Source organism: Nyctereutes procyonoides, unplaced genomic scaffold, assembly GCF_905146905.1.
Source record: "Nyctereutes procyonoides isolate TBG_1078 unplaced genomic scaffold, NYPRO_anot_genome, whole genome shotgun sequence".
Taxonomy (NCBI): domain Eukaryota; kingdom Metazoa; phylum Chordata; class Mammalia; order Carnivora; family Canidae; genus Nyctereutes; species Nyctereutes procyonoides.
The window spans coordinates 31,944,527-31,971,080 of record NW_026575142.1 but is presented as its reverse complement, the minus strand read 5'-3'; the positions used below and the strand labels follow the sequence as shown (position 1 = coordinate 31,971,080).

At 46.9% G+C, this 26,554-nt stretch overlaps 1 protein-coding gene across 3 annotated transcripts in view; it reads left to right on the top strand.

The window, feature by feature from the left end:
• The first annotated feature begins 8,893 nt into the window (after positions 1–8,893).
• The window catches only part of TRIO (trio Rho guanine nucleotide exchange factor), a 360,632-nt gene continuing 342,971 nt past the window's right edge, over positions 8,894–26,554 (top strand). For 2 of the 3 annotated variants that reach the window (XM_055308020.1, XM_055308024.1), the window contains exon 1: positions 8,976–9,050. Coding sequence is in view for 1 of the 3 variants with exons in the window: in XM_055308019.1 (XP_055163994.1) it covers positions 8,894–9,050 (157 nt within the window). In the remaining 2 variants the exon portion in view is untranslated. Of the gene's footprint in view, positions 9,051–26,554 lie in introns of all 3 variants that reach the window. The other variant, XM_055308019.1, reaches the window with a different exon arrangement.

Here is a 26,554-nt window from a genome sequence, read left to right as displayed (position 1 = left end):
AGACCCACCAGGTGATCGCAGGAAAAGGGTTTATTGTAGGAGCTCAGGGAAGGGGACAGGCACCTAGGCCAGAATAAGGCAGCGCTCTGGGCCTGGCCCTCCCCTATCACTCCCTGCACTTCCCCTGCTGCCCAGATGTCATTCCTCATCTCCTGTCTCCATGTTTTCTAACTGCAGTAGGAATGAGTTCAGTCTGGCTTGTCACCAGATATTTTCTTACCCTCTGATGAAGAGAGGTAGGGATGGAGGAGGGAGCAAACAGCTACCTGGTATAAGCAATGACTTCATATGGGGTCTTCCTGGGGAAGAGCAGCTCCTGAAGGCCAAGCAGACAGTATTTCTTTCTCCATTTCAGTTGTCCAGGATCACACAGCTTGTGGGTGTTGGAGCTGCCACTGAAAACCAATTCCTGCTGTTGATCCTTTCCCTCTATGACGACGTCTACTACAGAAGTTATTCAGCTCTACTGGTTTTGAAAAGAAACCCAATCTGCTAATTGGGGTCCCTTGTTGCTTTGTGATGCCCTTGGTTTTACTCTGAGGCCAGAGAAAAAGAACAGGAAGGAAAAAGAGGCCCAAGGTTCTAAGAAATGGTTCCCTTGTGTCTCTTCTCATCACTAGGTCCCTAAGAGCAGGTGAGTGGGTAGGAGAAGGAGGGAAGTGCACGCAGGCCCCTTGGCTTGTGAGGGAAAAATTTCTCTAACGGTGGCTCCAGAACATAGGGATCAGTGCCAGCTAAGGCCTGTCACCCAGGGGTCCCCCACTTTCCCTTTCTGGGTATCTTTGTGCTTGGTGGGGGTCCCACACACTTGTGCATCTTCTGGAGCCTTCTCCCTGTCATCCCTGGGAGATGACAGTCTCTGGTTCCTAGGTTCTCTCCACCACTGTCTTCTATAAAGCGTTTTATAAACTTCTACTTTATTTCAAACCTTCTGATGAGTTCACAGAATCTCCCACTTTCAACCCGACATCACAGAATGTTCTCATACAATAATTCTCCCCATGTGATCTCATTGATTAGGAAGCAGAGTCCTTACAAAGCCCCTATGAGATTTTACATGATGAGGCTCTCATACTTCACTGACTAGGTCTCCTACTTTCCCCCACACTTGACTACAGTGCCCTCCCCTGTATGCCTCATGAAGCAGAGAATACTGGGCTGCCTCAGGGCCTTTGCCCATGCTCTTGCCTCTCCTTTAGATCGCCATCCCCCAGATAACCACTCAATTCATTCCCTTGTTCTGATTCTTTGCTCAAATGTCACATCTAATATGGCTCACTGTCTCTTGCCCCAACCTTCTCCCCATTTCCTATCTAACTCTCTCCATTGTGCTTCTTGTCATTGGACCACTATTGTCTGCCATCTAGTAGGGGCTCAATAAATATTTACCACATGAGTAAATTGAGACTTCTAGAAAAGTGCCAAACTAGAAATGAAATTTTTACATGTATTGCTTCCTATGTGCAATGGGAGGCCTTCCGTGAATACTGATGACCCTAAAATCTAGATCTTCACCACCTCTACAAAAATGAACAAGGCTAGAATTTTCTCAGGGTCTACACTAGACAGAAACAAAAAGACTAGCTCTAGGAAAAAGCAAAGTACTTGCTCTTTTATTGGTGCCTTCTTTTAAAAAAAAAGTTTATTTTTTTTTTAGTAACCGCTGCACCTAATGTGGGGCTCAAACTCATGACCCTGAGATCAAGAGTTGTACGGTCTTCCTACTGGGCCAGCAAGGTGCCCATTCTGGTGCCTTCCATTGCTGTTTTTCTTCTTTTATCCCTCATTACTCTGGGACAACCCTGGGCTAATCCACTAATCCTCTCTATAAGGCATTAGGTGATAAAGATTTAAGCTGTTAGTACTCCCAGGAGTACTAACACTTTAAAGAGAAATCTCCAGAAGTTGACTGGGATCAGAATCGGCTGAATCTCACCTGCAGAATTTCTGATTCTGTATATTTTGGGCAGGGGGTTCAATTTAGAACTCCTGGAGTTAGTGGCCGGGAACAGAAAGACAGCAGTCACTAAGGAATGAGCTCGTAAAAAAAAAAAAAAGTAATGAGCTCGTAATGTTGATCAGCTTGAAACCAAGGCAGCAATAGAGTCATTACCAGTTCTTCTATGCACCCTTCTCCTTGATGGGTCAGTAATACCAAAACCTTGCAACTCTCAACCCTCAGCTCTTCTCAAAGTTGAATCTTCCTTTAACTTTCCTTCCTGTATTATTGGGCTTCCTTGCTAGCAGGACCAACGTTTCATCAACATCTATCCCAAACACAGGCAGGCAAAGGCATGTATGTACACATAGATGTGCATGCACACACATGCGTGCGCGTGCGCGCGCGCGCACACACACACACACACGCACTTTTTGCCCCCTATCTACCTCAAATCTTCCCAAATTCTATTTTGTTTCTTTCTCAGGTTCATTCCATTGAATTTCCTCTTCCACCTCCCACTGGCTACTCAGAGCTATCTCAATGACTGGAAAAAATACTGGAGTGAAGGGGCTCAAGAGACTCTTACCAATCAATCTTCAAGGTCACTCAGCAGTGCCTGGAGCCCCATGCCTGTGAATATGAGTTCAAAGCAGGCTCTGGCTTGGACCTTTCTGGCTTAGTGGAGGTCACTCCAAATCAAAGAAATCCAAGAAGCTGAGTTCATCTGCAATCATTTGTGAGACAACTTAGCACAGCCTGGGCTAAATTAGATGCCCTGACTCTGGTGAATCTGCTTTCCCCTTCTATATGTTTCTTAATCTGCCTCAGAACAAACTGCAGATTCTAGGTAAATTTATGCTCTTTAGCTCAAATTTGATAGCTCAAATTTAGAGTTCAAGTTCCAACTCTGGCCAGAGGTCAGGCATTGTACCTTGAGTTATCATCTGGATATTTCCATAGTATGTCCTCATTAACATGAATTTACCCCCATAGCTAATCAAGCTGAAACTCTCCACATCTCTCTGGATTCTTTCCTTTACCTTAAGCATCTATCAAACATTATCTGTAAGATCAATGTATAGGGACACCTGGGTGGCTCAGCGGTTGGGTGTCTGCCTTTGGCCCAGGGCATGATCCTGGAGCCTGGAGTCCTGGGATCGAATCCCACATCGGGCTCCCTGTATGGAGCCTGCTTCTCCCTCTGCCTATGTCTCTGCCTCTCTCTCTGTGTGTCTCTCATGAATAAATAAATAAAATCTAAAAAAAAAAAGTAAAAATTTCTCTCCAGAACTTCACTCAAACATTTGGAGAACTCGATTAGCACATTTGGAGGACTCGATTAGTTTGTGTGTTTCCTAGGGCCAGCAAAACTGTAAGTCTCACAAACGGGGTGTCTTAAAAAAATAGAAATGTATTACCTGAGTTCTGGAGGTTAAAAGTCCGAACTCTGGATGCCATTGGGGCCCTGCTCCTTCTGAAACTGGTAGGGAAATCCTTACTTGCCTTTCTCTTAGCTACTGGTGGTTTGCTGGTGATCTTTGGCATTCCCTGGCTCATAGATGCACCATTCTTGTCTTCTGTCTCCATGTGCCATCCTCCCCATATGTCCTCATATGGCTATTTTTTTAAAAAATATTTTATTTATTTATTCATGAGAGACACAGAGAGAAGGCAGAGACACAGGCAGAGGGAGAAGCAGGCTCCATGCAGGGAGCCCAATGTCACATAATAACCACAGCTGGGAAGTGAGGTTTCTCAGCAGGCCATGGGTTCTGGTAAGAAAGAAAGAAAGGACGGTGAGTAGACAACTTGCAAGGTCTCCCCAGCTGGCTTTCTCCATTTCTTCTGCTTCATACCCTTGTGCCTCAGTTCTAGGTACACAGGAGACACGCTGACGCTTGCATGCTGATGGCAAAGGATCTCTCCAAGTGTAGGCAAGACATTAAACACGAACATGTAAATAATATAATGCAGCTCGTGATCAAATGCCAGGATGACTGGTGCCACAGGATACGGAGAAGGGAGAGAGGAATTTGAGTGATGTAGGAGCTTCGTGAAAGGAGGTAAAATTTGAGTTGAATTTTGAAGGTTGGGTAGGATCAACAGCAGCTGTCACAAAACCCTGTTTAGATCCCCCTACACATACTCAGATGGCAGAAGGGAAAAACCTGTGCGCAGTCTCTTTTTCTAATTGCAATCTGGGTGAGGCTTCGTACATGTCCAATACTTAGTCACAGGTCTTCTGTATCATTCTCTTGGAAATGTCTCTACCTGAGATGGAATTGGTTAATACCTGGAGTTCAACCCTAGAGAGATCTTTTTGCCCAAACACACACGTCTTGGCCAAATACATTCTCTTTCCACCCTGATCCCCTACAGCAGTCATTGCCATGTAGGCACATTTCCTGTTAGGCCAACTCCCAACATCCATTGCTTGACTCCACCCAAGAACCCTCCAACAGAATTAGCCTTTTCCAGCTGTCCCTTTCCAGGTACCAGCACTGAGGTATTGCTGACCTTTCTGTGGCTGCGAGATTTCTAATGCACCCCCCGGCCCCGGCTCCCTACCCCAGTAGTGTTTTTTTTTCTCTTCAATTTTTGACCTTTTTCCACCATTTAGGCGGGAATTAGAGGAGTGGTGGCTCTGTATTCACTACCTTGGGTGGGTAGGGTTACTATGAGTGGGAGGCAAAGAAAAAAAAAGAAATAAATCAGCATTTGGCTTCTGAATTTCTAGATATACTTCTGGAACCCATGACGGGAGGAATAATTGGAGGTAAAGGGTTTTTGAATACTAAAACTGAGTTTCCAGGCACCTGGGTGGCTCAGTTGGTTGGGTGTCTGCCTTCAGCTTAGGTCATGATCCTGGAATCCCACATCAGGCTCCCTGCTCAGTGGAGATTCCTTCTTCCTCTGCCCCTCATCCTGCTCATGCTCTCTTTCTTTCTCAAATAAAATCATAAAAAAAAAAAGGAAACTAAGTTTCCTTTTTTTTTATTTTAAAGGTTTATTTATTTGTTTATTTAAGATCTTATTTATTTATTCATAGAGACAGAGAGAGGCAGAGACACAGGCAGAGGGAGAGGCAGGCTCCGTGCAAGACGCCTGATATGGAACTTGATTCTGGATCCCAGCATCACTCGCTGAGCCAAAGGCAGATGCTCAAATGCTGAGCCACCCAGCGTCCCAAAACTGAGTTTCCTTAAGAACACAAAGGTTATGCCAAAAACAATAGATTTGGAAGAAAACATGATGAAACTGGAGTGAGATTTACTCCTTCAGAGAAAATGATTCTGCAGTTTAGGGTAAAGGAGATGGATAGCATTAAACCCTGATATCTCTGGGAAAGGAAGTCTGTGCTCAGGTGGGCTTGAGGGACCTGGGAACAGAGAGAACTTGGCCTCATTTTCTGGGGCAGGGTGGGTGGAAGTGGTGGGCCTGAGCTCCCCAGTGAGCACCTGAATGTTTTCCTGAGTTGTTGGCAGTAGCTCAGGAGGGCACCGATTGCCAGCAAACCTTGAGAGGCCCCATAGTTAGGCGAGGAGAATACAACAGCAGAAGGCAGCAAGGTCATAGCAATGGCCAGCAATCTGGGCACGAGTGTCAAAGAGAGGGACAGAAATGGGACATGCTTCTGCCCTGGTGCCAGTATGAACCCATGATGACCAAGGACCAGGTGCAACCTCCCTATCTCCACCCTGTGCTAGCACCAAGACCTCTGGGTGCTTGGCTATGGCCTTCGGGAGAAAGCACTCAACTGACAGGGAATATTTCCAGAGATCTGAGTTTTACTTGAAGTAAGATTAAGCTTCTGCCATGAGGAGTAGTAGATGGAGACAGAAATTACCCCACAGAAAAATGTGGAAAAGAAAGAAACATTGTCATCACACCTGACATGATGGCCTGTGAAATTTGGACCTATTGCATTTTTTCTTTTTGAGATACTGTACAGATAATTAAATTTTTGAGAAATGAGCTTTTACTTTAAAGTAGATTTAAATTTATGGAAAAGTTGTAAGTATAGTAGAGTTCCCCTATACCCAACACTGAGTTTTCCTATATTAATAAATCAGTATTGACTTGTTATTATTACCTAAAGTTCATATATTATTTGCTATTCAAATTTTCTTATTTTTTACCTAATTTTCTTTCTTTCTTTCTTTCTTTCTTTCTTTCTTTCTTTCTTTCTTTCTTTCTTTCTTTCTTTCTTTTTTTCTTTCTTTCTTTCTTTTCTTTCTTTCTTTCTTTTTCAGCTCCAGGATCCCATCATGAATATTATATTACAGTTAGTTGTCATGTTTCCTTGGGCTCCTCTTTACTGTGATGGTTTTTCTCTTATTTTTGATGACCTTGACAGTTTGGGCAAGTACTTGTCGGCCAGTTTGTAGAATGTTCCTTAATTCGGATTTGTTGGGGATCCCTGGGTGGCTCAGCGGTTTAGCGCCTGCCTTCAGCTCGGGGTGTGATCCTGGAGACCCGGGATTGAGTCCCGTGTCGGGCTCCCTGCATGGAGCCTGCTTCTCCCTCTGCCTGTGTCTCTGCCTCTCTCTCTCTTTCTCTGTGTGACTATCATAAATAAACAAAAAAATAAAAATAAAAAAAATAAAATCTTTAAAAAAATTGGATTTCTTTGGTGTTTTTCTCATGACTAGACTTGGATTATGTATTCTTGAAAGTTAGACCACAGAGGTAAAAGAGCCATTTTCTTCACAGCATATCAAGGGTAATACATACTACCATCCACATGGTTTCTTAATATATATATATATATTTTAAGATTTTATTTATTTATTTATTCATGAGAGACACAGAGAGAGGCAGAGACATAGACAGAGGGAGAAGCAGGCTCCTCACAAGAAGCCTGATGTGGGACTCGAGCCAGGGACTCCAGGATGACGACCTGAGCCAAATCAGAGGCACAACTGCTGAGCCACCTGGGGCGTCTCCCGGTTTCTTATTATTGATGTTAACCTTGATCACTGGCTAAATTAGTGTTTGTCAGGTTTCTCCATTGTACAGTTAGTCTCCCCCCCTTCCACGTTTTACTCTTGGGAAGGAAGTCACTCTTTGGAGCCCATAGGTAAGGACAGGAGAGTTCTATTACTAATTTCTTTGAGGGTGGAGTATATACATAAATGGTTTGAAATTCTTCACAGGAGAGTTGTCTTCTCCATTTATTTCCTTACTTAATCATTCATTTGTGACAGTAGGGACTCATGGATATTTATCTTATCACTTTGGGTTATAATCAAGTATTGTTTCATTTGTTGCTCAAATTTTTCCAGCTTTGGCCATTGGGAGCTTTTTCAATTGGCTCCTTTGTCCCTTTGCCAGACTCTTTGTTATTTTTGATTAAAACAATTTTTTTCTGACCACTTCCTTACCTTCTGGCACAACAAGATGCTCCAGGCACGTCTTGTATATTCCTGCTGCAGTCTACTTCCCCTAGGAGACCCCCGTCTACTGGAGAATGGTGTTAGACACACAGTCTCAGCGCCGGGCGTACTCCTGGATCCTGGAGCGTTATTCCTAAGTCTACTAAGTGGGCACAGCAAGGAAATACATTTATGTGTCCCAACCCACGTGCATACGCCTATCTGTAACGCTTTTTCTCCACCCACGTCTGCTTGTATCCAGCTCATCGTGGGTTCACACCGGTGTCTGCAAGCCTAACCCAGGGCCCCAGGGCTCATTCTAGGGTCCTCTTCTTGTTCATTTCCCACCGTGATAAACCTGGTCTCCCCCATCCACCCTTCATTTATTTAATGGTTTCTTTCCGGTTACCACTACGACGGTTTAATCAGTCTTGTTTCTGTCTCTCCTGTTTTCCCGAGCATTGGCTCCTTTAACCCCTCACGCCCATCCCTTCCGTTCACTCCTCTTGCAGCCACGACAGAAACGTTTTGCACTTGACACAGAACTTCCATAAGGCCGGGTGCCACCCATTGCCCATTTCCTTCGGTTTTCCCGGCAACCAGCAGCGCCTTCCCCGTTCTCAGCGTCTTGGCGGGTTAGGGACAGAGGCGCTGTGAGTCTGGAGTCTCATTTCGCAGACGAGAGAGACGAGAGACGTCCCCAGGAGCTGCAGGCTCGCCGCGCTCGCCCCCGGGCTGTGCACGAGCCCTGGGTTCCCTCCACGACTCCTACGGAGCCCGCTCTATCCGCCGGTGCGGCCCGAGCCGAGGCACGCGGTCCCGCGGGCGGGGCCGGTAACACGCAGGTCCGGGCGGGGAGGGCGGTCTCGCCGCGGGAAGGACTCGCCCCGGCGGCTGCGCGCGCTCCAGCTCCCGCAGGGCCTGCAGCCGCCGCGGCGGACCGCTCGGAGCGCCCCGGTTCCCTGCGCGGCCCCGCCCCCGCCAGGCCCCGCCCCCGCCAGGCCCCGCCCCCCGCCAGGCCCCGCCCCACGCCGAGCCCACGCTCGGGCCCTGACGATGTTCGCCGGAAATTCCCGAAGCCCCTCTTTTTTTATTTTTTCTCCTTCGTCTCCTTTCCCCGCTCTCCCTTTTCCTTTCACCCGGGTTCCCTCGGCCGTGATTTCCCCCCGCCCCCTCCTTCCTTCCCGGTTGGAAATCAAGATGGAGGCTCGCGGCTGCCGCCGGCGCCCGTGATCCCGGAGCTCCTGCCGGCCACGGGCCCCCGCCCTCGCGACTGCGCGTCCCGCGCTCCGTCCCGCGCTCCGGCCCGCGCCGCCGAGGCCGTGGCTCCGCGTCCCCGCCCCGCGGCCGGCTCGCGGCTCCCGGGCGGGGTCCCGGTCTATGCGGGCGCGCTCCCCCGGCCGAGCCTCCGCCGCCGCCGCCGCCGCCGCCCGCGGCCGCCCCGGAGCTCTGCGTCCGCGCGCCGGGCGCGGGCAGCTGGGCGCTCGGCGCCGCCAGGCCCTGCGCGGAGCGGGCGGCACGCGGCGCTAGGGGCGCGGGGCCCGAGCCGGGCGCGGCCGTGGGCGCCGCCGCAGCCATGAGCGGCAGCAGCGGTGGCGCCGCCGCCCCCGCCGCGTCGTCCGGCCCCGCCACCGCGGCCAGCGCGGCGGGCTCGGGCTGCGGGGGCGGCGCGGGCGAGGGGGCCGAGGAGGCGGCCAAGGACCTGGCCGACATAGCGGCCTTCTTCCGCTCCGGTGAGTGCAACCGCGGCGCCGGCGCCCGCCCGTCCGCGGCGACCCCGGCGGGGCCTCGGCCGGGACCCGCCGCCTCGCGCCGCCCGGCGCCCGGGGCCCGCGAGCCCGCCCCCGGCCCCCGGCCCCCGGCCCCGGCCCCGGCCCCCCGCGGCCGCCGCGCTGCGGGGTGGGGCGCCGACTCTTTGTCTCGGTCGCGGGAGGGCCAGGGAAGGGCTGCGGGGACGGCGAGGGCGGAGGCCCCTGCCCGGAGGCCCCTGCCCGACCCCGGAGTCCCGCCCGCCCCTCCCGGCCTCTGCTGGCTTCTGCGGACCGGCGCAGCCCTGGCGGCCGCCGCCCGGGGGAGGTGGAGCGCGGCGGGCCGGGAGGCGCGGGAGCCATTGTCTCCGGGGGCGGCCCCCGCGGACTGCGCGCGGCGAGCCCCCGCGGGGCACGGCCTGGGCGGCCCAGGGCGGCGGGGAGGCGGCGTGCGGGGCGGGACGGGGCGTCCCGGGGCCCCCGCGGCCGGCGCCCGCGCCAGCCCCCCCCGCCCCCCGCCCAGCCGGCTCGGCTCGGCTCGGCTCGCGCGTGCGGGCGGCGGCGGCGGCGGCGGCGGCGGCGGCGGCGGATGCGGGGCCCGGGCGGGAGGACGCAGCCGCGGCGCTGCGGGGCGGAGGCGGGCGGAGGCGGGCGGAGGCGGGCGGAGGCGGGCGGGCGGGGGACGGCGGGCCCGGCGGGCGAGCGGAGGGCGTGTGCTGGGCGCTCGCGGCGGCGCGGGGGGCGGGCTGGGGCTCGCGTGCGCCCGGGGCCTCTCAGACCCGGTGACCTGGGTCACTAGGAGCCGCTTGCTGCCGGGGCCGGTGGTCACACGCACGAGTTAGCAGCGCCGGGAGATGCCTGCTTGAGTATCGTCTCCCCTCGGCTTCCTTGATCTTTGCCAAGCGGGGATATTTTTGAGTCACTTTAACAGATTGGATGTGGCTGGGAATGACAATACAGTGCCACTGGGGGTTAATAGACTTCCCAGTGCTCCCTCTCTGCGTGAGGTCCTTGCAGAAAGCAAAGGTTTCGGAAAACATGAACTCCTTGAAATGAAAGCGTTTTTGGGGGGAGAGGGGTGGGGTGTATCGTCTTACCTCTTAAGAGCAGGACTGGGACGTCTTCCCTTCACGCCCTGAGGCTAGTCTAGCCCGTCTTTTCTCGGTCTCTACCACCTGTCACAGAATAATAGATTCTGTGCAGAATTCAGCTTCTCTCTTGTTAGAAAGCCTCCTGTGCCCTGGAGATGGAATTTTTGGTGCTTCTGAGACCGGACTTTCTTACATCTTTATTATGAACAGTAGAGAACTTACTTCTTTGGCTCAGAAGAGCCCAAAAGACATCCGGTTGGACTGGAGGCCCACAGAAAACTTGCTCCCTGTCACTGTAGCCCTAACCAGGATTTATCTGAGGAGGTAAGTGTGTTGGTGGCCATGCCTAACGCCTATGCCTGTGCTTGCTTCCACGCCCCAGCTCTTGGTCAGGCTCAGTCTTGGGCAAAACCAGGCAGTGCTCTCAGGAAACTGGTTTGTTCCTTTCTTTCACCCCCTAAAATGATTTGATGAACCATACTTTTAGTTGTTTCATTTGGAATCAGGAGCCAGAACAGATTTTAAGTAGTAGCAGTTGCCCTGTCCCATCCCAAGGGTAGTCTGGAACGTCTTTTTAAACTGTTTCCCTCCTTTGGGCAGCTCTGAATCCCTGACCTAGATCTTGGCTGCAGCATCTAGGACAGTGATGTCTAGCATAGGGTAGAGGGGGGAACCATTCAGTTGGTTTTGTGGGGGTTGGGTGGGGGGTTTGGACTGGACAGACGAAGCAGGAGTGTGGGTAGGGTTCTCACCTGGTAGAGTGGCTCAGGCGGGGGAGGAGCCTCCACCTGACTTTGATTGAGTATGGATGGCTGAATGGAGAGGCCAAGTCCATCAGTAAAATCTGCTATTCTTTTCTAAGGCGTAGAAACACAGAAAAAAAAAAAAAGATTCTCATTGTGCAAATTGGACAGATTAGGGTATGAACATTTTTCAAAAAGAGCCTGGTACAAGATTATCAAGGTGCCCTAGATAAAGCATTTCTGTTGGTTGCCTTTCATTTCTCAACCCTGGAACTGTTTGCTTGGCTACCTTATTTTCTTTCCTTCTTTTTATTCCTTCTTAGTCCTGCATTAAATTTTAACTTTGTAGTCCTGGATTGAAAACTGGTACCCGTGGTTGGATGAAAGAAAGAGAAAGTCTTCAGCCTAATAGGGCTTTTTAAACAATTAGAGCAGTTCAGGAATAGAATGGGCTGCCATGTGATTTTTCCATTACTGGAAGTGCTCAAGCAGGGGCCCTGCCACCTGCCAAAGTTGAGTTGGGTGCTGGGGTTAGGACTTGCATTTGGAGAAGGGTCAGTGGGGAAACGGCTCAGATTCTGTGGCTTCCCCTGAGCCCCCAGCAACTAATGGTTATTCTCCACTTTTCTTTGGGTGGTTCATGGCTCCAGAGCAGTGATCCCCCTTTCCCTCGGCTTGGTAGCACCCAGCATCCACCTCACCCAAGGACTTAGCTGGTGTGTTGTCATTCCATTCCCCACTCAGGTCCTTGGTACAGAAAACTACCTGTCCATTTTTGACAGTCCTGATTCTCCCTGTTACAAACCTGGCTCCAGCAGGCAGGTCAATTAGTGTCAAAGTGGATTGAAGAGAAATACATGGTGATGGCGTTTTAAAGGGGAGCTAAGATTTTTCTGTGAGTGTTTGCGAAGTTCCAGCTTTACTTTTCCCCTTTGTACAGACCTCAGCTCCAGAAAAGATAAAGCAGATTTTAACAGGAAAAAAGAAGGGGGTGGAGAATCACAGATATGAGCCAGTTCAGTTTTTTTTTTATTTTTTACTTTTTTATTTTACAAAAGAATCAGGCTTCTAAGGAGGTTGGGTGCCTTGCTCAGAGTGGAACTCTGGCAGAGGTGGGGTCAGGGTCAGGAAGTCCACCCCTCCCCCACCCCCAACCCCTGAACTCTTCCTGGAGGCCTCTCATGGCCAGGACTTTGCTTACATTAGTTCTCAACCCCACTGGGACCAATCACTTTTATTGCCAATCTATTTTGGGGTTCTATTCTTATGGCAGTAAATCATTCTTTCAGAGCTCTCTATTTAACCTTGCAAGAGTGTGTGTGTGGGGTGGTGGTGGTGGTGGTGGTGGTTACTTACATAAATGCATTATTTTTAACCTGCCTGGCATGTTTTAGGTTGGCATTAGATGAATGTGCAGAGGATAAAGGTTTGTGGTTATTCTGAAGCATCATGGCCCATTGTGTTGGGTTTCTTTCATTATTAGATCTTATTCTGGGCTCCTGGCTATAGACTTTCTTCCTGTGGAATATGTGAAGAAAATTGAGTCTGTTACTTAGTGACAGAGCAGTGTGCATGTCTTTTTGTGTTTGGATATGATGATTTCCTCATGGGGCACTGAGGGAAGCTTTTCTTGGTATATATGCTTCTGACAAAACCTAAGTGGAGGCCCAAAGCTGGCCTGTGAGTTTTCCATGCTACATCTGTGTGTTTAGAAATCTGGCAGCTTTAGTCTTTGTGAGCACCAGTAATAATTACTGTTTTATGAATTTGGTCCTTGTTACCCTCAATATTTTGAAAAAGGGAATTGAAAAAAATGTAATTTGAGAGTGAATGTCAGTTTCTCTTTTTTCTGTGGCAGTGAGGCTCAGTTTCAGAAGAAAGAGATAAAAATGATCCTGTAAGTGACTTTCAAGAAATCAAAGAGCAGTAAAACAATCACAATGAAAGAAACTTTTCATTGAGACCTTGTAAATTGACTTATTGATGAGGGATATTGTATTTTTCCCTTTGCAGTTTAACTATCTGAGATTCAAATGAAGATTTAAATGAAGCCATTTAATGATTTAAACGATTAACCAAGATTAAGAGACACAAGTGGTTCTGTTCAAAACGAAGCCTGTGGTTTAAATATGTTTCTCAAATGTATATTAAAAATAAGTGTTTAGGTTGGTCTTTCTAGACCTTTTAAATGTTATGATAAATTTGGGATTTGTTTCTAACTGAAAGTTGATGTATTTGAAGCTGTCATAATGTAAATCAGCTGTATCTGAGATCTGTAAGTTTATTTACTTGATTCCTCTACTGAGAAAATAAAATTTCATCTCCTATTCATGGCATATTTCCAGAGAAAAGTCAAATTCTTAATCAATAGCCACACTTCACTGCCTAAATAAAAATCACTTCTGTTGGTAGGGATGAGTTTACTATACAAAGCAGTCCTAACAACCCCCTTCATTCTTCCTCAATTTTATAATGAATTGGTTTTATTTCCTTAAGTGCATTGTCTTTTTTTTTTTTTTTTAAAGATTTTATTTATTTATTCATGAGAATACACACAGAAAGAGAGAGAGGCAGAGACACAGGCAGAGGGAGAAGCAGGCTCCATGCAGGGAGCCCGACGTGGGTCTTGATCCCGGGTCTCCAGGATCACGCCCTCGACTGAAGGTGGCGCTAAACCGCTGAGCCACCCGGGCTGCCCCTTAAGTGCATTGTCTTGACAGATTTGAGTAGTGCCACTGGCAGGAACAGTAGCTGCTTCCTGGTCCATGAAGAAATGGATTTGGGGGAGAATCCCATTGCATTCTGGTGGAAGGTGGTGGCTTGCTCTGATGTCCTTTCTCACTCCTTCCTCCCCCAAGTGTTGAGCTGAGTGGACTTGGGTGAGCTACCAGGGGTGACTGTGTTATTTGCCTTGTGGATGAAGAATGTGGTCTCTTATATCTTCTCTTTGCTTCTCAGCCCCGTTGAAGCTAATTGCAGGCAGTGATCTGGATGGGCCCACAGTTGGAGAGAGGTAGGAGGGATTGGATAGCTAGACAGAGTTCTCTCTCTCGTCCTGCTGCAGATTCTGCTGATGAGCTGTTTAGCAGAGTGGCGTGCAAGGAAATGAGCATGGATGCAGAGTCTGCTCAGTGACCCTGGCACTTAGGATTTCTGGCTGATGCGTTATTCAGCTGGAGCCACCCTCGGGATTCCTGTCGCAGTACCTCTTAACTGAGGGGAAAGGGCTAAACAGGAAAAGAAGCTAGAGACTGAGACCAGGCCTATGCAGCATTGGTTTGCTGCCGCCTTCCTATCTGCCCTCTCCCCACTATGTCTGGGCCCCGCTTGCCTATAGTGGAGGCTTTTGCTCTTGGGACCTTTGCCTCCACACTCAGCCCAGCCCCTGCAGGGCCCTGATTTCACTCCACCTTTGCCAATTTATTAAGAGGAAAAGGAGGCCTCTGGCTAGAATTTCTACTGTTGTCTCCCAATTTTTTGACCTCATTGAGCCTTGCTTGCAGACCTTCTTGTTTATGGGAAATTCTTGCTCTCCTGTTCAATGGTTGGCAAGTGTGTTAAGTACTCATTTTTATTTCTCATTCACTCATGGGGACGTTTGGTTTGCTAACTGAATAGTTGTTACTTTAATATCCTCTGTTTTTGTTCCTTTCCATGTGAGGAAGCCCCTCAAAACAAATTATTAGCCACCTGTCTTCTTGGGAAAGGTGATATGACCGGGGCGGGAGAGCAAGTGTGTGCAGACTTTCCAAGCATGAGCCATAGATTGTTGAGCTGGAGAAAGGGTGTAGCTTCTGGGGTTTTTTTCAGTGTGACTCTGTAATATTTGGTCTCATGCCAGATGTACTGTGGAAATAAAGAACTTCGTTTGTGATAATATACTTGACTTTTAGATTACCAACTATTTTAATTAGCCACATGTCTACTCTTGTCTGGTTGGTGAGGAGTGTGGAGAAATCTGTAGAGCAAATCTTGTATTTTGTAAGCATTACTCTATTTGGGCTTTGTCATATATTAGTACCTTTTAGTGGTTATACTGACAGAGAAAGCTTTAATGAAGACATTAGTTGAAGTGAAGAATAGATTCTAGGTCTAGGGTACTTTGGGTTAGTGGTGTTCATGTGAGTCAATCAGGCTTATTTTCTTACCATCTGTAGTCTTGGTATGGACAGTGACGAATTGCACTTGGTTTTTCTTTAGGAAGGGTTTCTACAGAATCCTGTGAATTCTGTGAGCCCTTTCCTCTTCTCTGCAGGTCCAGAAAAGAAATGTATGCTGCTTTGTTATTGTCCTGCTGCTGGGAAGGGCTGTAGGCCCTTGGCAATTGGATTGACTGTTAGCATTAAAACAGTGTAGTTGTGAACAGATAAAATGGTCCATGCAGCTAATGCTGAGTAAAGGAAGGCAGTCTCAAAAGGCTGCACACTGCATGATTCCACTTATGTGACATTCTAGGAAAGATAGAACAGTGACAGAGAACAGACTGGTTGGTTGCCAGAAATTAGGGTTTGGGAGGGTGTGACTACAGACCGTATGAGGATGATGGAACTGTTTTGTATTTTGGCTTTGGTGCTGATTATATGTATTACGTTTCATAGAACAGCACCCCCCAGTCAACTTCACTGTATATTAATTTAAAACATAGCATTTAAAAAAGGCCAACAGCAAACTGAGAGTGAACATTTATTACAAATCAAAGAATTCTATACATGTGAGGAAAAAGGGCTTCCTCAGATCAGTAAGATAATCCATAGGAAAATAGACAAAACAGGTAACTCTAAGAAGCAGAACAAATAAATGCCAGCTCCACTAGTAATCAAGGATATGTAAATAGTTATAAAACAAAACTCAAATCCAATATAATTTCTGGGTAAACTAGAACAAAACTGAGTTATTTTGGAAAGATTTTCTATTGATTTGAGAGATAACAATAGTCACTCTGACTGCCAATGGGTGGACCAAGCTTCTGGCGATTTCTAGGGGTAGTCTAGGGTAACTTAAAAGAGAGTTGTGGGGAAATAAAGATCCTTTCCTTGGGTTCTGTAAGAAGTGTTAACTTGAGGTATCCATATGGCATGTAAGTCAAAGTCTGCTGACTTAAGAGAACCCTATCTTTAGATATGAACAATCACCATTTTTCTTCAAAATTTCCTACTCTGGTGAGGTTTTGTTGCTGTCCAAATAGAAGTGTAGTACATGTGGGATGGTCTGTACCGTCTCAACAACCCTGGTGTTGAAGAAGGAATTTCTAGGGATGTTTCACTTGGGGGAGACAGTGGTGTTCCCATGTTTGTATCTGCGTGAGGTCATTTGCCCTCTGTTCTCAGGCCTTCATGTCTCTAATTGACTTTGCAGCTACTGATTTTGTGGTATTGATGGTTAATGAAGTAATTTTTTTAAAGAAATTTATTTATCCATAAGAGACAGAGAGAGAGAGAGAGAGAGAGAGAGAGAGAGAGAGAGAGAGGCAGAGACACAGGCAGAGGGAAAAGCAGGCTCCATGCAGGGAGCCCAACATGGGACTCAATTCCCCGTCTCCAGGATCAGGCTGTGGGCTGAAGACGGCGCTAAACTGCTGAGCACCCCCCACCCCCGGGCTGCCCCCAATGTAGTAATTAAAAAAATATATATATATTTATTTATTAGAGAGAGAGAGAGAGAGAGAGAGAGAGAGAGAGATTGAGAGACAGAGAGAAACAGGCTCCATGCTGGCAGCCTGACATGGGACTCGATCCCCGGTCTCTAGGATCACACCCTAGGCTGAAGGTGATCCCTGGTCTCTAGGATCACACCCTGGGCTGAAGGCGACACTAAACCGCTAAGCCACCGGGGCTGCCCCAATTTAGTAATTTTTAAAGTGGTAGTCCCCACATATAAGATTCATAACCACAAAATAAAGCTATTCTTGAACTTAAGAAAAACACAATTCAAATTTGAAAGCGTAATCCTTGAATACTTTAGGTAGGGCTTCTTGGTGTCTTTTTCTTTCATGTGTGTGAGTATGGGTCTTGGAAAAGTTACAGAACACCTCACTTTGGAATTCTGTGGAATTGGGGGTTTCAATGCAAAAAGGAAGATATGAATGACTACATCAGAGACTGATATTTGAAATCTGTTTTAAAGAAGCCATATCCCTTAGTATATACAAAGTGACATGTATAAATGACATGTATGCTTTAGGGCAAAGTGTTTTATTTATTTATTTAGAGATTTTATTTATTTGAGAGAGATGGAGAGAGCACAAGCAGGTGGAGGGGCAGAAGAAGAGGGAGAAGCAGACTCCTTGCTGAGCAGAGAGCCTGGATGTGGGGCTCCATCCCAGGACCCCGGGATCATGACCTGAGCTGAAGGAGACGCTTAACCTAGTGAGCCACCCAGGTGCTGCTAGGACAAAGTTTTTTAATTTTAATTTGCAAATTATGTATAGGAAACATTTGTAAGAGGTTGTCTTCCACTGTAATTCCTTTTACTTCCTGTTCTGACATTGATCCACATTTCATAGTTTCATTCTTTATAGCCCATGTTTTGAACACCATTTCTGCAAACCTGTGGGTACTCCTGGTTCATTGGAATTCTTAGTGTTACATTTTATTAGTTGCATTTACTTTTACTTAATTCTTGTTATGCATAACAGATGTGCTAGGATCTGCAGGAATAAAATATACATTTTATTAGTTTTCGGATAACTTTATTGCTTTAGTAAGAGCCCCAAAGTACAATTCTATTATTTATTCTGAAGGCACACACAGATATTGGGAAACAATACTTTGACTAGAATGTTATTATAAATATTTTAAACTAGGGTCACGTAGCAAAATCTCTAAGTTTAAATTATTTAATATTTTGGCATCCAAATAACTGGAATAAATTCCTCATTAGCCCAGTGCTAAACATACAGGTGTTCCTTGTTTGTAGGTAGCTTTTTTACCTCTCTTTGATTTTAAGAAATTATTTCCAGCCCTTGCTGCCCTTGCAGTACCACGGTGATGATAGGTGGCCTGCTCGGGACTGTGACTAACTGAAAAATCAGAGTGCACAGGGGCAGGATATAGTTCACACATTTATGTATTTATTTTAAAATAAAAAATATATATTTTTTAAAGATTTCACCCATTTATTCATGTGACACATACAGGCAGAGGGAGAAGCAGACTCCATGCAGGGAGTCCGATGCAGGACTTGATCCCGGGTCTCCAGGATCATGCCCTGCGCTGAAGGCAGGTGCCAAACCGCTGAGCCACCCAGGGATCCCTACACATTTATTTTAGAGTTATTTCACCTCCATCTAAATGTTGTTGCCCGTCCTACTATATCTTGGGTTCAGGAGCCATGAGAACTGGTGCTAATTTGATGGTTTCCAGGCTAAACATTTTCTTCATATGACATTTGAGTCTACATGGCCCCTGGTAGGTTGTGTGAGAGCAGCTCCTCATGAAAGAGGCTTCATGGCAGAGTCATTAAATTTCAGCATTTTGGGGATGCCTGGGGGGCTCAGCGGTTGAGCGTCTGCCTTGGCTCAGGGCGTGATCCTGGGGTCCCCGGATCGAGTCCCACATTGGGCTCCCTGTGTGGAGCCTGCTTCTCTATCTGCCTGTGTCTCTGCCTCTCTTTCTGTCTGTGTCTCTCATGAATAAACAAAGTCTTAAAATTTTTTTTTTCAGCATTGCACAATTTGTCTCTTTCCCAATGTTTAACTACAGTGCTTGAGACTCAAACTTTGCAGGATTCGTCTTTAGGCATTTCTCTCCTTGCTCACAGCAGTGCCTGTGAACTCTCCTGGTTGCCGAATTCACAGAAGGAATCAGCCCTGTTGCACGATGGCACCTGTCTCCTGAGCCAGATTGCTGGGACCCTTTGACTGGAATCCCTACGCAGGATTGAGGCGGGATCACTGCAAATGTCCTGTGACAGCTTCCTTGTGCACATGGGGCCATTGTTTGGAAACTGGGAAGATGGCAGACCTGAAATTGTCCCCTGCCTCTTTGTGCTCTCCTTGCTTTTGCCGTAATGTGATTCTTTAGCAGCAGTTGCCATAGTGGGTTGAGGGCCAGAACCCCTGGTCATCAGGGGTCAGATAGCACCTTTAGAATTATGCTTCATGAGATAGTAAAATAAGTGCATCCCGAAAGCAGTAACTTGCTTGTAAGGTCAGAGGATGATATTTTAAATATCATGTTTATTTTTTTCTCCAAATACTGTTAGTGCCAATCCTGTCCTTTAAGAAAACCTGGTAAAGTCTTTCTGTTATCTCTATTACTGCTAGCACTGACTGCCATCTGAGTGTCTAATTCTAGATACCATGCAAAGTGTTTTCTTGTTTAAAATCACATCCTCGGGCAGCCCGGGTGGCTCAGCGGTTTAGCGCTGCCTTTGGCCTGGGGCCTGATCCTGGAGATCTGGGATCAAATCCCATGTCGGGCTCCCTGCGTGGAGCCTGCTTCTCCCTCTGCCTGTGTCTCTACCCCCTTCTCTCTCTGTGTGTCTCTCATTAATAAATAAATAAAATATTAAAAAATAAATCACATCCTCTTGCCTCCCTCCAAACCCCCCACTTCCAGCAGGTGGATGCTTCTGTGTTAGGGTCAGGATTTCAGCCTCTGATGAGGTTGAATGACCTGCCTCAGTTTGCAGCGTGTAAGGGCCTGAGCTGGACTTTAAGCCCTGGGCTGCCAGACCACAAACCCCCCCTCCCCCGCATGCCCTTGCTCTCCCTCATGGAGGGAGAGAGTGAAATGACCCTCACCCAGTTACAGCTTCCCTAGGATCTTACGTTGTAATTTGCAAATCTTTAACATTGAATATGTATGTCCTTGTGTGTTGATGATTGAAGCTATAATTTACAAGTCACACATCAAGCGAAGTTGAGAGAAAGATTTTAGGATATAGGAAGCATTTTTTTTTTTCATGTTGTTCTGGGCCCTATAATTTGGTTTCTATGCCGTTCCTCTTCTCACCTAATTAAAAGTGCTGTTTCTTTTTACATAAATAATCCTAGTAACCTAGCTTTTTATTTGAGGCGTGTTGGCTCTATGAGTTTCACTGGCTCTCACCTGTCTCAGTCTTGGGAGGAATCCTGTTAGAAATGCTGGTCCTCTGTTCCCTGGCTGTGTGGACTTGGACTGAGGGCTGGGTGGGAAATCTCCTCTGTGGCTGTTAGGGTTGGCAGAGGGAAGTGTGGGAAGGGTGCGCAGAGGCTGGCCAGGGAGGGGGAGTTTGTCAGCCGGTTGCTGTGTCTGACACATTATAAAGATGACTGGGGCTTCCTTTCTGTCTGAGGAAGGGAACTGGGGTGGAGAAGTGGAGAGGATCCAGAAGCTGCTCAGCTGCTCTTTTGGGGACAGTTTCATAGGGTGGGTGTGGTGACTCCTGGGTTCCCTTTGTGTAGCTATTTGTTTTGCAGCCTCTTATTCGTTTGCTGCTATTTGTGGAAATGTGCCCGTAGATATTGATGTGTTGTGGTCCTGGGGAATAGAAGAGTCTGGCCCCCTCCCCACTGTAGCCTGAGCATACGGGATGTGTGGTCAGGTTTATCCCCACAGGGAACTCCCAGCATCATTTCCACACAGCACGTTCTGTTTTTGTGTGTGTCTCAGTAACTCCATGTCTCCCTTAGATTTTTTTTTTTAAGAGATTTTATTTATTTACTCATGAGAGGCAGAGACACAGGCAGAGGGAGAAGCAGGCTCCATACTGGGACTCGATCCTGGGTCTCCAGGGTCATGCCCTGGACTGAAGGCAGCGCTAAACTGCCGAGCCACCTGGGCTGCCCTCCCTTAGATTTTTTTAATAGTTCAGCCTCGGGGTGATTGAAACACTGGTGTCTTGCGTGTAGACGTTATATAACCAGAAGGTGTGTTGCACTCTGAAAATCTACACTTCATTTCCTCCTGGTTTGCTCAGAGTTTCTAAAAGTTATAAGTTTGTTAATTTTTGTTTCTTTTTTTTTTTTTAAAGATTTTATTTATTTGAGACAGAGCCTGCACGAGGTGGGGGAGGGGCAGGGTGAGAGGGAGAGAAAGCGAACTCCCCATTGAGCAGGGAGCCGATGGGGAGGGACATCCCAGGACCCCAGGATCCCGACCTGAGCCCACGGCAGGCAGACGCTTAACTGACTGAGCCCCCAAGGGCCCCAAAGCCTTGTGTTTTGGTTTTTTTTTTTAAAGATAATTTATTTGAGGATAGAGTGCCCATGAGCAGGATAAGGGGCAGAGGGAGAGGTTAGAAGCAAACTCCCCGCTAAGCTGGGGGGGGGGGCACGTGGAACCCAGACCGCCGCCCCCCCATCATGCCCAGAGCCACCAGGTACCCATATTTAATCCTTGTCTTTAAAAATTCTAGAATTAAAAAATAGGATTGGTTTGCTGTTTACTGTGAGATTGTGGGTTACTTTTGACAGGCTGTTATAGTTTATCTTTGATTTTTAAGCCAACAGGGGAGGTACCAAACTCAAATCCATTATCAACTTAAATTGGGATTTCTCTGTATTATTTTTGGCTATTTAGTTGGTTCCTGTCTTCATTGTTGATTACATTTAAAGTTTGTTGGTCTTTTTGGGGGAGGCAGGTAAGTCTGTTTCATTTTTGAAACTGCTTTCCACAGAGCAGGCACTCAGACTCAGATTCCCCTGCTGTTACTGCTTGCCCACAGGTGCGTGCATGCTCAGGCTAACCTGCCCTTCGTGTGCGTGTTTTGTGCATATACAACTTACATGGTGTTTTGTTTCCAAACCAATTGAGAGGACCTTGCACAGGTGATGATGCCTTTACCTCTATATGTGGTTTGCTGTGTATTTTCTAAGAGCAGTGAGTGTTGTCCTACATGATGATCCAAATCAGGAAATTATTTTTAATACAATTTTATTATGTAAATCTACTGACTTTAGTAAAATTTTACCAGTTGTTCCAGAGATGTCCTTTTTGACTACTAAAAGATGTTGCTGGTCTGGCACTCCATCTAGGACCACAGATTGCATTTAGTTGTTGCGTCTCATAGGTTTTCCTTAATTTGGAACATTGCCCCAGTCTCTCTTGTTACCTTAGTATTTTGAAGATTCTAGTCAGTTGTTCAGGTGGCCATCCCTCAGTGCGGGTTGTAGGGTTCCTCGTGACTAGATCCAAGGCGTGTATTTCTGGCAGAAGCTCCCGGAGCGCCCCCTCAGGGACGCAGCTGTTGGTGACCCCACGTGGGTCATTTGGTTCAGGTGGAGACTACCAGGATTCTCCCCTGTATTTTTTCCTTATAATTAGTGTTTTGTTTGGAGGTAATTTGAGACCCATTTAAAATCCTGTTTCTTTCCTGACTTTCATTTGCTGGTTGTAGCGTCTGTTGATATTTTTGCTGGAATCAGTGATTACTCTGTTATGAAATGGGTGATTTGTCTAACTTCCTTATTCCTCTTGTGTCTCTGGCTTTCTACCGTAAGGAAGAGCTCTCTGTTCTGCCCTACTTTACTCATTTATGTAACTGTGTCCTCATGGATTCCTGTTTTATTCAATGGGTTATAATCCTTGGCTATCATTATTTTGTTTGCTCAAATTTTCCAGGATTTGGCCAGTGGCTGTCCTATCAGACTGGCTCCTTTATCTTTTGTGATTTGTCCCGAGCACTTTGTTATTTTCTGACACAGTAAGATGTTCCAGGCTTATGTTTGACTTTTCTTACTGTAGATGTGTGACCAGGCGTTTCTCATTTATTTTTATTTTTTAAAAATATTTTTATTCATGAGAGAGACACAGAGAGAGGCAGAGACACAGGCAGAGGGAGAAGCAGGCTCCCTTGTGGGGGGCCCGATGTAGGACTCAATCCCAGGACCCTGGGATCATGCCCTGGGCCTAAGGCAGACGCTCAACCGCTGAGCCACTCAGGTGCCCCCCCTTTTCTTCTTTTTTTAAGATTTTTACTCCGTTTCTCATTTTAGCAGAGAAATGGTATTTAGAAACACAGACTGGGCCTCAGTGTGTTCATTGTTACAGGGGTGTCATTGCTTCTAGAACCTTTGAGTGGACAGAGCTAGAAAGTGTGTGTATACAAGTGTAGATGTTTGCATGCATATGTCGCGTACGTACACACCTATTGCTCTTTCTGCACTGATCTAAAATAAGAACCATGGCTTTATACTCATGCTTTCAACTCTACCCCACAGCTCCAGGGTGCATTTAAGTCTTCCCTTTTCTTTCTTTCCTTTCCTTCCTTCCTTTCTTTATTCACGAGAGATACAGAGAGAGGCAGAGACACAGGTAGAGGGAGAAGCAGGCTCCCTGTGGGGGAACTTGACCCCGATGGGGACTTGATCCCGGGACCCTGGGATCAGGCCCTGGGCCAAAGGCTGACGCTCAACCACCGAGCCATCCAGTGCCCCAAGTCTTCCCTTTTCCAAATTCATAATTCCCTTCTCTGACAGTGAAGGCTCCCCCAATCCTCACTGTCTTTACTGATTCACCCAATCCAAGGATATGCAGAAAGTAGTTTCAGATGCTAACCCACATCACTGTGATAAGCGAATCTACATCTTCAATTTCAAACTGTTCAAATAGGCAGTTAGTGGTCAGCTTTTCAGCTCAGAGATTTGTCAGTTAATCATCCAAAGAAAACAGATGAAGTCACACGCTGGAACTCCCCAGAGGTGTGTTTAAGGAAAGGGCTGCCACACTCCATCAACGGCTCACTTTCTGGTGATGGTGAGCACAAAATTGAAAAATAAGGAGTTGCCAAAAAAGAAAGGGAGATTAATTTCTGATAAGCACAGTTTGTGAAGATGACACCTGTTGTGGGAAAGACAGTTTATCATCTTCATCTCTATGTACTAATTGACGGAACAGAGAAAGAGAAAGGAAAGCATGCTGAGATGAAAAGAATGAATGTTGAGCTGTAAGAGGGGGAGTGGGAGTGAGAGAGGATGAGAGGCCAAGGTGGGTGGGATCTTCAGAATCCAGCATACTCTGTGAGTAGGGGGAGGAGCGGAGTCCCTGTGCTGGAATGAGTCATGAGTCATGACTTGGGATACTGTTGCTTGCTGCCCTTCATTGACCAAATGTTTCTTCCCAGAAACCACCTGCAGCAAATGGAATGTGGCTGCATGGTTTCTGCTTTGGTGTGGGTTTCTGGGAAGTGGGTCTGTGTGTACTCAGTTCTAGAAATCTCAGAATGGCGGGTGCAGATCTTATGTTACAGGCAAAGTATTTGCTGCTTGGTGTTTTTCTCCATTAAATGATGACAGAACATAGGCCCTTAATTTTGGGACATAGTCTCGAGTTCTGTATTTCCTATAAATGTCTTCATGCTTGTTTGATCATGTTCTGGGAAATTTGGCCGCTGTACTTCTAGAAGCCCTACAACTAGACATTTTAGCATGAAAGTAGAATCATAATTTGCTTATTAATATTTTAAGGAGGAAAGGCTTTTGATATTCAAAATTTGGAGAATAAAAGGTCATACCAAGGGAGAGTGGGAATGACAGCTAATGGGTCAGGCATTCTGGGGAAAGTCCTGGGGTGATGAAGACATTCTAGAATTAGGGGGTAGTGATGGTTTGTACAGGATCGCGAATATACTAAAACCACTGACTGGTATACTTTAAATGGTGAATTTTATAGGATGCACATCATATATCAATAAGAAAAGAAAAAAGTTAAAAAAAAAGAAGAGAAAAAAGTTTATTGCTAAACTGGTAACACATTTCATATCCTTAAACAGCTCCATTTATGGGGTGCTTACTATGCACCAGCTATTTAATTTTCCTAGCCCCCTGCAGGGTAGACAGTGATATCCATTTGATCCCTGAGGAAGGGAGCTCAGAGAGGTTCTTTAACTTGCTGCATGCAGATCAAGTAGCTCTTAGGGACAGGCAGGAGGATGCAGAGTGCAGAGTGACGTTCTTTCCAAAGTGGGCATCTGGGTGAACACAGGGTTGGCCTTGGCCTGCTGATGTCCACCTCCCCTCCCCCGTTAGGGACCTTTCTACTTCATATTTTTGTTTTGGGAGGGGGTGGATTTGGTGTCAGGAAGGGAAAACAAGGAAGTCACTTTTGAAAGAGAGCATTGTGGATAAGATTTAATTGGACTTCCGTTGTGGTTTGATGGTATATTTGTTAATTTTCAGGATGAAAGTTTTAGGGGAGTTTCAGTCAAAAAGGAAAGGGCACCTTTTGCTTCCTCATGGGTGGTGTATTTTGGGATAGCAGAGGGCACACCAGACATAGTTCAAGCTGGTAGTACTTCAGTCTTTCAAATAAACATTCTGGGGATGTTGAAGGGAGAGACAACCTTCTCCTGTGCTATTAAAAATGATTTTCACTTTAAAACTTGCAGTCAGGTGCTCTTGCTAGTGTGTGTTCTGTATTTATGAACACTGGCGTCCGCTCTGCTCACTTGCGTGCACGGCTGAGACATGGAGTTCGTGTTAGACTCCAAGACAGAAACTTGCATAAAATCACATATGCTCTGCTGCAATTTTCATTGTGCCTGTTTTAGAACTGAGTTGATGCTTCATCCAGAGTATTTTAGCTTCACTTAAAAGGAGACTTCTCAGAAAGAAGAATTTGTGGGGCTTTGAAATTAAGTTCACTTTGAATTAATGTTCACTGAAAGAAAGGAACCCCTGAAGACTTTGAAGAGAGCTCATTTGTTGTCACTGTTCCAAATGTGTAAAGGGATTAGAAAATAGCCTTCCACCCTGAACCACTGCAGACTTGTGTTCCTTTTAGCATTTTGAGGCGTTTCCCCCTGACTATACTCAGTAAGAACATGTAGAGCAGGTTGGGGTTTGGGTTGCTGGGTGGCATGCCTGCAGAGGGACCAGAGGTCTGGCCCAGCAAGGGCCTTCCTGCTGGGTGATGACCTTTTTATGGTGTTTGCTCTGTCATCTTTGTTTCCCGGTCTCAAATGCCTCGCTCAGAATTACTTAGCACTTGAAGTGGCTTTCATCTTCAAAGGACTTTATGGGCATTATTCAATATACGTGGCACTGTGTCATGAATGAGCTGCTTATCCTTTGAGCAGCATCAACATGCCAGGTGCCATACAGCTGGAGGAGACAAAAATAATATTCTGGCCAGTGGGAGTTTATATTCCAAAGAGGCAAGATGATTAGGCACATTCTCTTTTTTGGCCTCTTTTAAAAATGTGCTGGGGAATAACATAGAAATTAAAATTCTAAGAGGTGATCAACTAGCTCAAGTCTACATAATTGGAATTGCTCTCAAGGTGAAAATGAAATTTGAGATGCTCTTAAAAAGACAGCATACTAGCTCTCATTTATCGACGTACCGGGTGTTTTCTTCCCTGTGTGACAGGTGAGGATTTGGTAAAGACTAGGGCAGAAACATTCTCGATTCTCCATGACCCACGCTTCTCTTTTTCTTCACTCTGTAACCAAGGCCACGCGTGAGTCACAGACCCTGTCGGTCCATCCAGGCTAGCTGGGCCAGCCTCAAAGGAAGCTTTGGGATGTCTTGCCCCTGTCAGCCCCTCTCTGGTCCCCATTGCCCTCCATTCCGTGTCCGTGCTCTTGTGCCTGCTTCCGTGTTGGGTGTTCCCCTTTCTTTTCGGCTGTCTTAACTGGCCCAGCTCAAGGGTCACTTCTTTGGGAAACTGCCCTTGTCCCACCTCTCCCGGTCTCAGTGGCTGTCAGCGTTGGCTGGCACATTGTGCAAACTGT